This window comes from Sorex araneus, chromosome 6 (assembly GCF_027595985.1).
Source record: "Sorex araneus isolate mSorAra2 chromosome 6, mSorAra2.pri, whole genome shotgun sequence".
Lineage (NCBI taxonomy): Eukaryota > Metazoa > Chordata > Mammalia > Eulipotyphla > Soricidae > Sorex > Sorex araneus.
Window position 1 is genome coordinate 54,090,545 of NC_073307.1, and position 14,609 is coordinate 54,105,153.

The following is a 14,609-nucleotide window of genomic DNA, read 5'->3' on the forward strand; positions in this document are numbered from 1 at the left end:
CTCCCGATTTTGAACCAGCTTCCCTAAGGGCAAAACATTCCTCGCCCGTGTCGTCCTGTCTGTGTCTGTATGAGCGTGGACACGTTTCCTGCTAATGAGGTCATCAGAGTCCGCTGGTTTCTGCTGACCTGATGTGAGGGCGCTGGTCGAGTTCATGGGGTGGGGGCTCCCCCCGCTGCCCCATGCCCCCACCTAGCAGGTTCTCAGCAATGTTCTGAGTATGGGGTGCTGCTCTGGTCCTGGGGGACAAGGGGTTATCCAGGAAGCCTCAGTAGGGGTGTCTTGGGTGCTGCACCTGCCAGTTCACAGGGCTCCCAGACTGCTGAGCTGTCTCCTGGCCCCAGTTGGGTGTTTGAGATGGAACAGCCCCTCCCCTCTCGGTATTGCTCCCTTCTGAATCAGACGCACAGAATTCAAAAGCTCCCTCTGAATCCTGCGTGAGGACTCTGCATCTGATGGAACAGTCTGCGGGCACTGTGCAGGGAGGGACGGAACCCGGGCGGGAAGGCACTGCTGCCCACGTGGGGTGCCAGGAGACACCCCCCTGTTTGTAAAATGCTCCCAGGGCTTCATGCTCCCGTTGCCTGGACGCTCCCAGATGCTGTGCTCTGAGCCCTGTCACCAGGATCTCTCCCTCTCCCGCTCCCGTTAGGCTAATTAGCTGGCGTGAGTCATCCCAGCGCCATCTCCGCAGGCAGGGTCTCGTCCAGCCTGTCTCTGACATTTCTCTCAGCAAACACTTTATTCACCTCCTTGGGGAGATGCGCCCCACCTCAGCCCCCGGGGCCTTCATCCTGGGAGGTGCAGTGGACACGCCTTCTGGATCGCCAGTGCGGGGAAGGAAACTCTCGTGCTGTCCATGGCGGGGTCACCTCTGAGCTCCCGGAGCTTCCTGGTGGATGCTCTGGGATGGTGTGGTAATACAGGACCATGTGGTCTGTGAATCCAGAGAATTTTATTTTGTGAAATAAAATATTTGCTTTCTTTTGGGGGGGAGGGAGTGTTGGGCCGTACCTGGTCAGGGCTTGCTCCTGGCTCTGCACTCAGGTCACTCTTGGCAGTGCTCGAAGGACCCTATTGCGTGCCAGGATCAAATTGGGGTCAGCTTCAGGCAAGGCAATGCCTTAGCTCTGCATTACACTAGCCCTCCGTCCTGCAGCCTGTAGCCAGGGAAAACACTCAGCAAAGGCCACTGAGGGCTCGGAGGTGACAGAGTGACACTGTCTGCCCCCTCCCTCCACCTCCTCCCTGCTGCTTCCCCTTCTCTCTCCCCAAATCCATTTCCTCCTTCCCTCCCTCCCCCTCCTTTCCCTCTTCTCTTCCTCTCTCCCTCCCTCCTTCCTTCCCTTCCTCCAGGGTTCACTCCCACGAAATGATCTCATTCTAGTTGTTTCTATGTGCCAACCCCAACTGTGCACCAAGGGGCCCTGGGCTTCTGCCTTCAATGAAACAGAAGGTAGCAATTCTCTAACCGCATCTGGGAGGTGACTCGGGGTAAGACGCGGGCTTGGCATGTCTGAGGTCTTGGGCTCAATCCTGGCGCAACAAAGAAAGAACAAGGAGCACGTGCCGTTGCAGGGTCCGTTAGGGGCACACACCACGCCCCGTTCACTTCGCAGCCCCTCATCCCCCAGGCCCCTGCCGGGTGTGTCCCTGGAGACACCCCACTCCGGGTGAGACCCCAAGAGCCCTGGGGCACTGTGGGGGTGGCCCTCGAGGCTCCAACGTTGAACTGGTCGGCTGGGAGTGGTCACTGGGCCCCGGAGCCCTCAATGTCAGCCCCCAGACACCCCCACGCACAGAAAGAAAAACACAGGTTTGTAAAGCATTCATTAGCGTCTCCCTGGCTCCCCCATCCTCACGGAAGTGGCAGATTTCCACACCCTGATTCCCGGCATCAGCCTGCCTGCTCCCTGTTTGATGCCTCTCACACGAACAGAAGTGGGGCCAGAGAGACGTTCCAGGCACAGCTCCCCAGCACCGCCCCCCAGGCCCCCACCAAACAGACCCTCAGCCCCACAAGCCTCACCCCTCAGCCCCCCAGGCCTCGCCCGACAGCCCCCCGCACCTTCAGGCCTCACCACAGCCCCCCCAGCTCCGTACCCCCAGGCCTCAGCCCCCAGCCCCTCAGCACTGCATCGCCGGGATCTCACGTTGAGCTGCCAGCGCAGTTGGCAGAATGACCAGAAGAGGCCCCAGGGACCCCCACTAAATAAGGAACGGCCCTCTGAGTAGGGGGAAGCTATTCACCCCTGATCCACAGGGGGGCTCAGGGGAAGTTTCCAGCACTCGGGGCTCTCCCGCATCCCCCCTTCCGACCTTCCCCACTGACAACCCCAGCTGGCCCTGTGGTTTCTGGGGATCTGCACGACCCCCCCACTTCACCCAGCACTCTCTCCTCAGACCCGGACCCCCAGCCCCTTCCTTGGGATCAGAAAGCTGGCGCCCAGCTCCGTGTTTGGGAGTGTCATGGAACTCCCCACCCCAGGAAAACATCCCAGGGCCCTAGAATGATGGGGTCAGCGGCCTGCCCTCTGGACGGAGCGGGCAGGCCCCGGGGCTCAGCAGGCTGGTCGGTCCTGTCGTCTCGACACCCTCCTCGCGCTGTGGGTGCGGGGTGGAGTCAAGGAAGCTCCGTGAGTGGGAGGGTGCAGGTCAGCCTCATTTTCTGCCTCGCCTACCTGGCAGGCAGGGACTGGACTCTTGGTGCTGGGTCCCTTGTCACGTGAATGAATGAAGGGAAGAGGGCAGTCCAGGGATGGCCCAAAGGACCCTGCAGGGCTTTGCTTCCAGGCCCTTTTCAGACTCGCCCGCTGCAAGTCTCGCCCAAGTCTTCAGGAACTCAGAAAGTGAACTCAGGGGGTGGGGGTTGGCCAGAGGCGCTTCCTCTGCACAGATAAGGACAGGAGGAGGAGCGGGAGAAGGCGCCCTTGGCCCCTGGCCAGCTCTGAGGTCAGCCCCTCTCTCAAGCGCTGTTCCCCACCCCCCCTTCTTCCCCTGCTCCATCCAGTTAAATTGGAAAATAAATCCCAGCCCTGCCAAGGTGTTGGCTGATAAAGGCTGGAGCACTTGCCCCTTCAAGAGGAATTTGCATTTTAATAGAGACTCGTCAAGCCCCAAAGGAATCAATATCTCTAATGGCGGAATTTCAAGCCCCAGTAACCTAGCAGTTTGGGGGCGACATTCTCCAGAGCTGGAGACCCAGCAGGGACCCCTCAGTTCAGTTAGGCTGTCCAAGGGCCTGGGGAAATGCACAGCCTTGTCTCCATGCTTTTCAACTTGGCCCTACTCCTTCTGGCCCCCGACCCTCTGTGAATCCGTCTACACAGCCTTTTTCAACACCACCAGTCTTAAAGCTGTCCCCCCAGCCGGCCCAACAAGCAAAGCAAGACAGTCACCACTTCCCAGCCTTGCTTTTTCCTCCCCTGACCCCGAGGGGTGGTGACTGAGAATGAGGCACTGGCAAAAGGGAGTGGAAGTGATTTCCTAGCTGCTTTGCTCTCATTTTTGGTGTGTGCGCCACATGGTGGTACCAGGCTCAGGGGCCCCTGGAGGGGGGGTAGGTGTTCCTGGGTGCCAGACCTACACCCAGAGACAGCTCAGACACGGAGACTCCCCACCCCCCAAGCCCCACTCCAATAAACCCTTGGAATCAGCGTTTATTTCAATTTACTATGTACATTTACTTATTTGTTTATTTAGCCTCAGCCGTGCTCCGAGGTCCCGGCGCTGCTGGCTGTATGAGGGACTCTGCAGGTCTAAAGACGGGATGTTGGGTGGTGCTGGGGCGTGCTGGGGGCCCTCGGAGCCACGCTGTGTTCAGTTGCGGGGCTGAATTCAGGGCCCCTGGCGCGCCAACCCTCTGAGCTGTGTGCCAGTCCCCGGGGCCATCAGCTTTAAGCCCCAACTTTTGACCCGTCTGCCAAGGTGCGCACGAGGTCGGAGTGGGACCTGGCCAGCCCGGGGGCGCCGCGTTCCCAGCGGGGTCCGGGAAATCCCGGAGCCGGGATTCGGCGCCGCAGAGCGGCGGGGCCCGGCGCGGGGCAGGGCCGGCGCCCCCGCACCTGCCGCGCGCCCGCGCCGCGCTCGGCCCCGGCCCCGCGCCTGACGCTGCGGCTCGCGCCCGGCGTTGGCTCGCGCCCGCGCCCGGGCCGGGGAGCGCGCGGGCGGGCGGTGCGGCGCGGCCGGCGGCCCTGCGGAGCGGCGATGGGCGCGGGCCCGGGCGGCGGCTGCGGGCGGCCCCCGGGGCGCCCGTCCCCGCGCGCGGCGCCACTTGCCGGGGCCCCGCGCTGAGATGCCGCGGGCCGGGGCGCCCCGCGCGCTGCCCCGCAGCCTGTCCCGCCTGCGCCCGTGCCCGGGCCGCTCCCGCATCGTGCTGGCGCTCGGGGCCACGCAGATGGCGCTCGGATGCCTCATCGTGGCCGTGAGCTTCGCCGCGCTGGCGCTCACCACCTCGGCGCGCGTCCGCCACTCCTGCCCCTTCTGGGCCGGCTTCTCGGTGAGTGTCTCTGGGCGCGGGCGCTGCCCAACTCCGGGACCGCCGGCGCCCGCGCCCCCCGCGCGGGGCCCCGCACTTACTTTTCCTGCGGGGCCGGCGGCGGGACCCTCGCGCGCTGCGCGCCGCGGCCACCCGGGCACCGGCCGGTGCGGGTGCGCGGCGGGCCCGGCGCGGGGCGCGTCCTGGCCGGCCCCTGGGCACACCCGGCGCGGCGGCCGCGGGGACTTGGCGTTTCCGGGACACCTGGCTGGGCGGTGGGCCCGGCGGGGCCACGCGGGGGGGGGGGATGGCCCGCGTGGGCTGGGGGGCGCCCGGGCCAGTTTTCAGGCTACGGACCCCAAAGGAGAGCATCCGGGGATGAAGGCATAGGAGCGACCGGCCAGGAAATCGACCCCTCAATAGTGCTTACTAGGGGTATTCCCGCCTCCGTGGCAAAGGACGCACACAGGGACCCGACAGGTGGTCAGGGCATCGGGTCTCAGGGTCCCGGAGTCCTTGACGCGCGTCTGCATTTGGTTTCTAAGTGCCTATTAGGGGCGTCCCAGTCACCGCAGCCTGACGTCCCCGCCCCAAGCCCCCCACCTCACCCCCCTCCCCAGCCTTTGCGGAAATTCTGCTTTCTGTTGCCGAGTTCTGAAAGGTCCAGATTCTGTCCAGCTGTTTCCTTTTTTTCTGTTTGTTTGGATTTTGCTTTTTTCGTGTCGAGCTTTGTTCTCAAGCCCGGTTGCCTGGGTTTTTAAATGAGTGACCAAGGGATGGGGCGGGGCGGGGAGGGGACCCCAGGAGCTGGGTGCAGCCCTTCATGGTCTGGGGGTGTCAGGCTGATCTCACATCCTGGAGGGGACCCGCGGAAACTCCCTGTGAGAAGGGCCACTGGAGGGGACTCCGGAGCGTGACTCAGACTGGTCACTATATATAGTCTTTGCACATCTGTTGCTCAGTTTTTAGCCCTGGTTAATATGTGCTGTTCTCGTGGTGGACTGCAGGCTCTGCCCCCCCCACCTGCCCCCAGGCAGGCGGACCCCCAGTGCCTCCCACCGTCCCTGCTTACCTTGACTCTGACTCTGGCACTGTCCCGGGCACTGAAAGGATTTAAAAATAAGACTCAAAGGACCCTTGGTGGAGAAACCCAAAGGGAGGACATTTCACAGGAGAAACGCTGTTGGTGTGAGATCAGGGCATCCCTCCCGCGTGAGCCTGAAGAGTTAAAGATAGCCAGGCTCTGGGGGAATTCCACAAAGACCCACTCTGCTTGGGGCAGGGGTGCCCACAAACTCGCCGAGCTGTGCTTCCGTGAGTTGCTGTGTGTGTGGTGCTGGGGTCTGGGCGTGCAAGGAAACTGCTCAGCTGCTGAATGCCCCCCCTCCCCGCCCCCGGTCCAGGGGTCTGCAGTTGCTACTGTTCTGAGTCTCCCCCGCCCCCCACGTCCACTTCCTCGAGGGCCGTCAGCCCGCATGCACTGACCTCCTTTGGCGCTGACTCGGCCAGGACAGATTTGCACAGCGCCTGGCCGGGAGCAGACGCACTGGTCCCGTCACGTCTCTTGCTGACCCCCAAGGCTGGGGAGACACTCGCTGGGGTGTGAGGACATCGTGAGTGGGGGGTGTGAATGGGCATGGGGTGGCCAGCTATAGGGTGGAGGGTGCCCACTCACCAGGCATGGCCTCTCGAACTACCTCTGGCCTTCTAGGCCCTTCGCGGTTTCTGTGCAACGCAGACCCGGGGGCGAAGGTGGGGGTTACGCTGTCCCCCCTCTTGCTGAGCACTCACCATGGGTGTGGAGGGGGGGGTCGGCCCCGCTGCTCCCGGGCCTCAGGAATGGGTGTGGGTCAGGCTCCCTCAGAGCAGCAGAGCCTGGGGATGCACACCTGTGACTGCCCGCCTGTCCTAGCTGTGTCCGTCTGTCCACCCTCCATCCACACATCCCTCACCCACCCACCCACCCACCCCTCCGTCCTCACCTACTCATCCGTCCACCCACCCACTCATCTGATCTCCACTTTTTCATTTGTTCTTCCATCATCCCTCCACCTATTCCTCAATCTCTCTACCTATACCTCCGTCCATCTGCCCATCCTTCCATCCATCTGCCCATCCTTCCATCCATCTGCCCATCATCTGTCCATCTGTCCATCCCTCTGTCCATCTGCCCATCCCTCCATCCATCCACACACATACACCCACCCTCCCACCTACCCATCCACTGATTCATCCATCCCTCTATCGTCTGCATCATCCATCTACCTATGCACCCCTCCCTCCCTCCCTTCCTCCTTCCCTCCCTCCCTCCCTCCCTCCCTTTGTTCCTCTGTGTCTGTCTGTTTAGATGCAGTGGATGAATTGGCCTCACCAAGCTGTACTCCAGGGCCAGCGCTAGCGGCCCAGCAAAGGTCCCAGGACAAGCACCAGCTGCCCAGTGAAAGGGCCCAGGGCAGGGGGCAAGAGTCTTGGCTCCAGCCAAGGGGCATCCTCACTTCTTACAGATGGGGTGGCGGTCACTCCAGGGGGCAGGGCCAGTTACTCAATTCATTCATCCGTCTTCCTCTCCTCACCTCCCCACCACTAGGTCCATCCCCTCTACCCATGCTGAGGGGCTGTTAAGTCTAATGGTTAGGGGAGTGCCCCCTAGGGTCTGAGTGCTGGGGCTGAACCTGACCGTGACTGCTTCTAGCTGGTGACCTTGAGCAAGTGTTGGTGTGACCTGTCCTTCTGGGGCTCCAGGCTGCCCAAGGGGTGGCACGTACCATCTCACTCCGTATACCATCCCTCCCCATGTACCATCTCACTCCGTATACCATCCCTCCCCATGTACCGTCTCACTCCGTATACCATCCCTGCCCATGTGCCATCCCTCCCCATAAACTGTCCCTTCCCTTGTACTATCCCTCCCTGTGAATCATCTCTCTATACTACCCCTCCCCATTTACGATCCACCCCCATGTACCATCTCACCCCATGTACCATCCCTTTCCATGTACCACATCTCCCCATTGTACTATCGCTCTGTACTACCCCATCCCCATGTACCATCTCTCCCCATGTACCATCTCTCCCTGTGTACTATTGCTCCCCATGTACCAGCTCTCACCATGTACCGTTCTCCCTGTGTACCGTTTCTCCCTGTGTACTATCCCTCCCTGTGTATTGTCCCTCCCCGAGTACCATCTCATCAGACAGAGCACTTGCCTTGTTCACGAACAATCTGGGTTTGATCCCTGCCACCCCATAGGGATCCCTGAGCCCCTTTAGGAGAGATTCTGAGCACAGAGCCAGGATTAAACCCTGAGCACCACTGGTGTGGCTCCCAAATAAAAATTTTAAAAATAGATAAATAGGTAAACAAAAGGTGCACTAGTGGATTACTTTCATACTCAAAAGCAATATATGCCTGTAAGAATGGAAAATACAGAACTAGATACAGAAAACGAGAACCATATTTCCTCCTCTCTTTGGAGGAAACCTGTTTTGGTGAGCAGGATCACATTTGCCGTGACAATCACAAAAAACACTCGAATTTATGTTTTTTTGTGCAGAATTGCTTTCCTTCATTAAAAAAAAAAGAAGGCCAGGAAGGTGATACCACACACGTCCTTTGTGTCTCTAAATTTTTTTCTATTCCCCATCACCGTCTGTCGTTCTAATTCCTATGATTTGTAATGACTTTCTAAGTGCCCACGGCATGCGTTTATTCTGCTTCTCTGCTGGGAATGTTCTAGTTGTTGGTTCTGTGTCTCTCTAGAATGTTCTAGTCATCAGTTCTATGTCTCTCTAGAATGTTCTAGTCATTGGATCTGTGTCTCTCCAGACGGTGGCTCTGACACCAGGGCATAAGTTCTCAGCTTCAGTGCCCCAGAGTGGCGTTGCGACGTGAAAGATATTCAGACTGGGAATTTGGCTGGGTTTTGCTGAATTAATTTCCGTAAACACTCGTCTCTCCTGTTCATAGAGACCTTACTGGGGGTCCCCGCCCTTGGCCCTGCCGGGCTAGCCAGCTCCACATTTCTGTCCGTGTCCTGGGAGGTAAGGTCTTCTGGAACTTAGCTCAGCACTCAGGTCAGCCTGAGCGCCCGTGCCTTCACCATATATTGCAGATATTTTTCATTTCACATATGTTGTCTTTTTGTTCTTATCTGTGGGGAGCTTTTGGGCCACGCCAGGGGTGCTCAGGGTTTACTCCTAGCTGGAAGCTTAGGGGTCGCTCCTGCAATACTGGGGGGACCATCGGCGGTGCCAGGACCTGAACCAGGAATGGGAGTGGGGAAGGATGACGAGGAAAGGAATTCTGGAAAGGAAGGTGGGATGAGAAGGAACACAGAGCAAATGGGCACCTGTGAAAGCCGAAGTGGGAATAGAGCTGAGAAGGGAAAACGGTGCCTGGGGTGATGCCTGGTGGTGCTTGGGGGACCGGGCGTCCGGCTTCCCACCCCCAAAGCCCACCTTTAGCCCACCACACTCTGCCTTTGCTCCCCGTTCCTAGACTGCGAGTGGCTAGACATTTTGTTTTTGTATTTTGATTTGGGGCCACATCTGGCAGTGCTCAGGGCTTACTCCTGGCTCTGCACTCAGGAATCACTCCTGGTGGGTTCGGGGACCCTATGGGATGCCGGGGATCCAACCTGGGTTGGCTGCATGCAAGGCAAATGCCCTCCCCGCCGTGCTGTTGCTGGGGCCCCTGTCCTTGAGACCGGAACCTTGGAGTGACTGTCATATGTGTGCCGTGTGAGCCTGCACCTTTTACTTAGGGAGTGTCCTTTAAATCTGAAGCCCACAGACCTCCTGTGTGTGTTTGTTTGAGGGCCACATCTGGCGGCACTCAGGGCGGACTCTTGGCTCTGTGCTCAGGGCTGACTCCTGGAAGTACTTAGGGGATCCGTGCGGTGCTGCAGATTGAACAGGGGTCAGCCACAGGCATGGCCAGCACCTCCCTCCCCGGCCTGTCTCTTGGACGTCAGGCCTAGTTTGGAACTTGAAGGAATTTTGTATAATCGTCATCAATCCTCATGTACCTTTACTAACTTGACTTTTTTTTTTGTTTTTGGGTTACACCCGGCGATGCACAGGGGTTACTCCTGGCTTATGCACTTAGGAATTACTCCTGGCGGTGCTCGGGGGACCATATGGGATGCTGGGATTTGAACCTGGGTCGGCCATGTGCAAGGCAAATGCCCTACCCACCGTGCTATTGCTCCAGCCCCCCCCCATTTGACCTTTTCTTCTCTCTCTCTCTCTCTCTCTCTCTCTCTCTCTCACTCTCTCTCTCTCTCTATCTGCATGACTAGGGATCAAATATTCAGGGTCTCTGAACTTCAGAAAATGATGAAATAAGGTGCCCATTTGACATTTGACTTTTTTTTTTGGTTTTTGGGTCACACCCAGCGATGCACAGGCACCCCACGTGGCCTCTGGAGCACAGGCAGGAGTGATCCCTGAGCACAGAGCCAGGAGTCAACCCCGAGCAACGCTGGGTGTTACCCTAAACCACTGCCCCCCCCCAACTCCCAGACACACAAGAAGATGATGATGAATGAGTTGGAGAATGGAGAAGTGTCTCGGTTTTCTCATGGCAAACTGTGACTCTCTGCGACTTTACAAACCAAACTGAGAGCGTGGGGGCGGCACGTTGGCACATGCCCTCATCCATGGGCGGATGCGGGTGATACATGGGGCACCAGCAGCACCTGCGCTGTGGCAGGCGTCTCAGTGGGGATGGGAACCGTGTCAGAGTCAAAGAAACAGGAGTAGAAGGTCAAGTTTATTTAAGACTGAAGATTAACACCAAGTTAACACTGGTGGTGAAAAAGGCAGGTTTCTGCAAACGAAGGAGTCACGAGCTAATTGCGTTCCAATCTGGGCAGTGAGATGTCTCAAAGGGGGGGGGGGCGGTGGGGGCGGGGCTCATCCTGGTAATCGCACAGCCTGGCCTCTGGAACCCGGATCCTTCCTGCAGAACCCAGGGAGCGTGGGAGAGAACGGCCGGCAGCCCACGTGGGGGCCCAGGGTTCAGATCTAAGCATCAGCCTGGCAGCGCCCTGCCAGCGCGCGGCCGGGGCACGCGGTGCAAATGGGCCTCGTTAACCCAGTTGACGGAGTTTGTCAGACAGACTCACGGTGCAGGAGCCAGGGAGAGGCCGTGAAGGCAGAGACTTAGGCTAAAAATAAAGGGACCCTCCGAGAGAAGCTGGGCAGATGACAATGCACAGGACAGAGCCTCTCTCCCCAGAGGGGCGACTGCCTCGCAGAGCTGTGGTCCTGGGGTCACACTCAGGGCTTTGCAGCTGCCAGGAAGGTGCCTTCCCGCCAGCCACACCTCGGCCCCCTGCTCACACTTCTGTCATTTTTATTTTATCACAGTTATTTTTGGTTCAGTGGGGCCACTATCCCCCTGGCGCCGTGTAATCCCACCAACGGCCAACATCCAGAGACTATAAAACCAAGCTCCCAGGAGACATCTTATAGCCTACTTCTCCCTCTGGGAGAGCCTGGCAAGCTACCGAGAGTTTCCTGCCCACATGGGAGAGCCTCGCAAACTCCCCGTGGTGTATTCATATGCCAAAACCAGTAACAATGCTGGGTCTCATTCCCCTGACCCTGAAAGAGCCTCCAATGCGGCATCGTTGGGAAGGACGAGTAAAAAGGGGCTCTAAAATCTCAGGGCTAGGACGAATGGAGACGTTACTGAGACCGCTCAAGAAATTCGACCATCAACGGGATGATGATGATGATGATGGGGCCACACCCAGCGTTGCTCGGGGCTTCCTCCTGGTTCCGTGCTGAAGGGGTCACTCCTGGCAGGGCTTGGGGGACCACAGGGCTGTCAGAATGGAACCCTGGTTCGCCACTGGCTGTCTTATTGCTGTGGTATAAATGTTTGTTGGATGGGGTGGGGCATCCTAAGGCTTTGCCAGTGGGTGCTGCACCAGCCGTGTGAAGTGTGTTGCAGTTTTGAGTGGCACTGCGTGGGTGCTATTGTGTGATGTGTGTGTGTAGCACTGGGTGGGCTGCTGAGAGCTGTTGTGTGATATGTGTATGTGGCTCTGGGTGGGCTGGTGGGCGCTGTTGTGTGTGTGTGTTTGGCCCTGGGTAGGCTGGTGGGCGCTGTTGTGTGATGTGTGTGTAGCACTGGGTGGGCTGGTGAGAGCTGTTGTGTGATATGTGTGTGTGGTGCTGGGTGGGCTGGTGGACTCTGTTGTGTGATGTGTGCGTATAGCACTTGCTGGTCTGGTGGGTGCTGTTGTGTGATATGTGTGTGTCTCTAGGGGGGTGTTGGGCACTATTGTGTGATGTGTGTGTGATGTGTGTGTGTATCTGGGTGGGCTGGTGGGAGCTGTTGTGTGATGTGTGTGTGTGATGTGTGTGTGGCTCTAGGGGGGTGTTGGGCACTATTGTGTGATGTGTGTGTGTGATGTGTGTGTGTATCTGGGTGGGCTGGTGGGAGCTGTTGTGTGATGTGTGTGTGTGATGTGTGTGTGGCTCTAGGGGGGTGTTGGGCACTATTGTGTGATGTGTATGTGTCTGGGTGTGCTGGTGGGAGCTGTTGTGTGATGTGTGTGTGGCTCTCGGGGGTGGTGGTGGGTGCTGTTGTGTGATGTGTGTGCAGTGCTGACTGGCGTGTGGTGGACGTGTCACCTAGCCCTGTGCTGTGCCTGTCGCGCCGGGGACACTCCCTCTGCAGACACACGGGTTTAGTTTCTTTCTCTTCCCACTTGTCTTTATTCTTAAGGTGGGCCCCTTGGGCTTTCCAGATCTCCTGCACGTTAGTGATGCATTTCTTCCTTCATGGTCAGTAGTTCGTCATATTTAAAGGCTGGTTTTCTACTTTCTTGCTCGTGACTGTCCCACGTTGCAGTTCATTGAAATCTTGAAAATGTCCAACAAGTGACAGGAATTGGGCCTGCCTTAATCTCAGTTTTAGGGGGAACAGCCTTCACTTCCTCACTTTAATGTGGTCTCATCTTTATTTCTGAAGACACGGGTCATTCTGAGCCCTTGTGTTGTGCTTCCATTTCAGACTTGCAGCCAAGTTGCGAAACAGATAAGGCCAGAGAATCCCGTAGGCCCTTAACCCAGATTTCCCAATGATCAACACTTCGCCTCATTAGCTTTGTTATTTCTAAACCTCCAAGCCCCACTCAGTCCGTTAGGGGGTGGGTCAATTGATGGATGGACTTTCTCAGCAACCTGTTTGTCCAGAATCACTTTCAAGTCTGTGGTACGTGCCTTTGCCCCTAAATAATACTGTGCACATCCCCCCGGCACAAGACTCACATAAACATGGGGAATAATAGAAGGGGGATGGACCCCGATGGGATGCTATGGCCCATGGGCCGTGTTTAGATCTTGAACCGACCAGCTGAAAATATTTGAGATCTTTATCCCCAGAACGTTCTTTATCACTGTTTCCCCCACCGTCTCTCCAGTCTAGTATTAAAATCAGGAGCTTGGAAGTCTGACTGCGCCAGGCTTATTCTCTCCAGGATTCTCAGGAAAATAACTGCCAGGTTTTTCTCACATTGCCATCAGCTCTGGGCTGCTTGCCTTTAGTCATGCACTCCAGTAGGTCGCTACATTCCTACTGTTGAACATTCCCAGGTTTTCTAGAATAACCTCTTCTAGATTCTTCCTTGACCTCGTGTCCATGCTGTGGGAGTGGGTGCCCTTCTGTGGTCACCGGCAGCTGGTCTGGGTTTGTGATTCAGACCTGCGTGCAGACGCAGTTTGTCTTTGCTCGATCTTGCTGGCTGGTGCTGGGTTCCTGCCATGAGCTCGTGACTCCTCTTCATTTCTCTGTGGGCTCGCAAGGACGGCTCCATTTCTGGAAAGTGCCCATCAGAAAGCATTTTCAACCTTGTTTAAAATGATAGATGCTAAGTGACCATTCATTTCCTTTGGTAATATGCTATTCAGCTTGTCTTCTTCAGCCTCTCTTAGTTTTGTTTTCTAGTTCTTAAAAATTGTTTCTTGCTTGTTACCATCACCGTTGATCTAGTTCATTGATATCCACTCTTTGGGGGCTGTGATGCTCAGTGGCTATTCCCAGCTCGGAGCTGAGGGTTCACTTCCTGCAGTGCTAAATGTGGGGGCAGAGATGGGGCTGGATTCAACTGCGTACAGGGAAATTCCTTAATCCCTGAACTCTTTTTGGTGTGTTCATTTTTTGTTTCTTTGTTCTTGGGCCACCCCCAGTTATGCTCAGGGCTGACTCCTGGCTCTGCACTCAGGAATTACTCCTGACAGTGCTCCAGGGTCCAACCAGGTTTGGCCGCATACAAGGCAAGTGCCCTCCCTGCTGTACTCTCGCTTGTCTCAATCCCTGTACTCTTAATCTCTCGCCACTAAAGTCCTCTTCTTTTCCTTCTTGTAATAACATTTCCCTATATTTTATTTTCTCATTTTATAGATTTGCCGGTTGCATATTTAGCTGTAAGTAATTATAATTGAGATTTTCAATAATGGTCTATTTATAGCGCATACATTTTGGAATCACGCTCTTGCACTGATGTTCCATCTTAGATATCCGTACCTTCTTTTTGAGTTTTGTCTTGGATCTCGAGGCTCTGTGGAATGTGACTTACTTAGCAGGCACCGTTTGTTGAGTGGTGGAAGTGAGGTGTCAGTGCTTTGTTCAGAATTTCTTCTCCGGTGGTCACTGATGGTGGCCTGGAACACCCCTAATTTTGCTCATCCGGTAGCTGGGGAAAGCACGATTCCGTGTGGAATTTTTTCGGATCTGGGTCTTTCCTTGTTCTCTGTCACAGCACTCGGCAGGTGTGTCAGATCATTCTGTCTGTGCCATTGCTCGAATCCTCGTGCGTGTGGGGTGTGCTTTGCCGTCACATTGTTCCGTGTGCAAATGTCTGTGGATGGAGCCTGCTCACTCTGGATGATGTTTGTCATAATCCAGTGGCCGTCTTCCACGTGTCCCAGGCTCTCAATGGTAGATCCCACTGTGTTGACCGTTACCACCATTCTTGCTTTAAAAAGAAAATACACTTAATGTGTCACCGCTGTCGTAGACACTGAGCCCCTCTGGCCTGAGAGCCACAGACATTTCCGTGAGGCCAGACTGTTCGCAGGGGACCTTTCGCTGGGAAAAGGGGCTTTTGCTTTTGTT

At 56.8% G+C, this 14,609-nt stretch overlaps 1 protein-coding gene across 1 annotated transcript in view; it reads left to right on the top strand.

Annotated features, from left to right (window-relative positions):
* Positions 1–4,221: 4,221 nt before the first annotated feature.
* ENTREP2 (endosomal transmembrane epsin interactor 2) overlaps positions 4,222–14,609 on the top strand; it is a 147,547-nt gene continuing 137,159 nt past the window's right edge. The window contains exon 1 of the mRNA XM_055141661.1: positions 4,222–4,498. Within this exon, the coding sequence (XP_054997636.1) occupies positions 4,295–4,498 (204 nt within the window). The 5' untranslated portion in view covers positions 4,222–4,294. The remainder of the gene's footprint in view (positions 4,499–14,609) is intronic.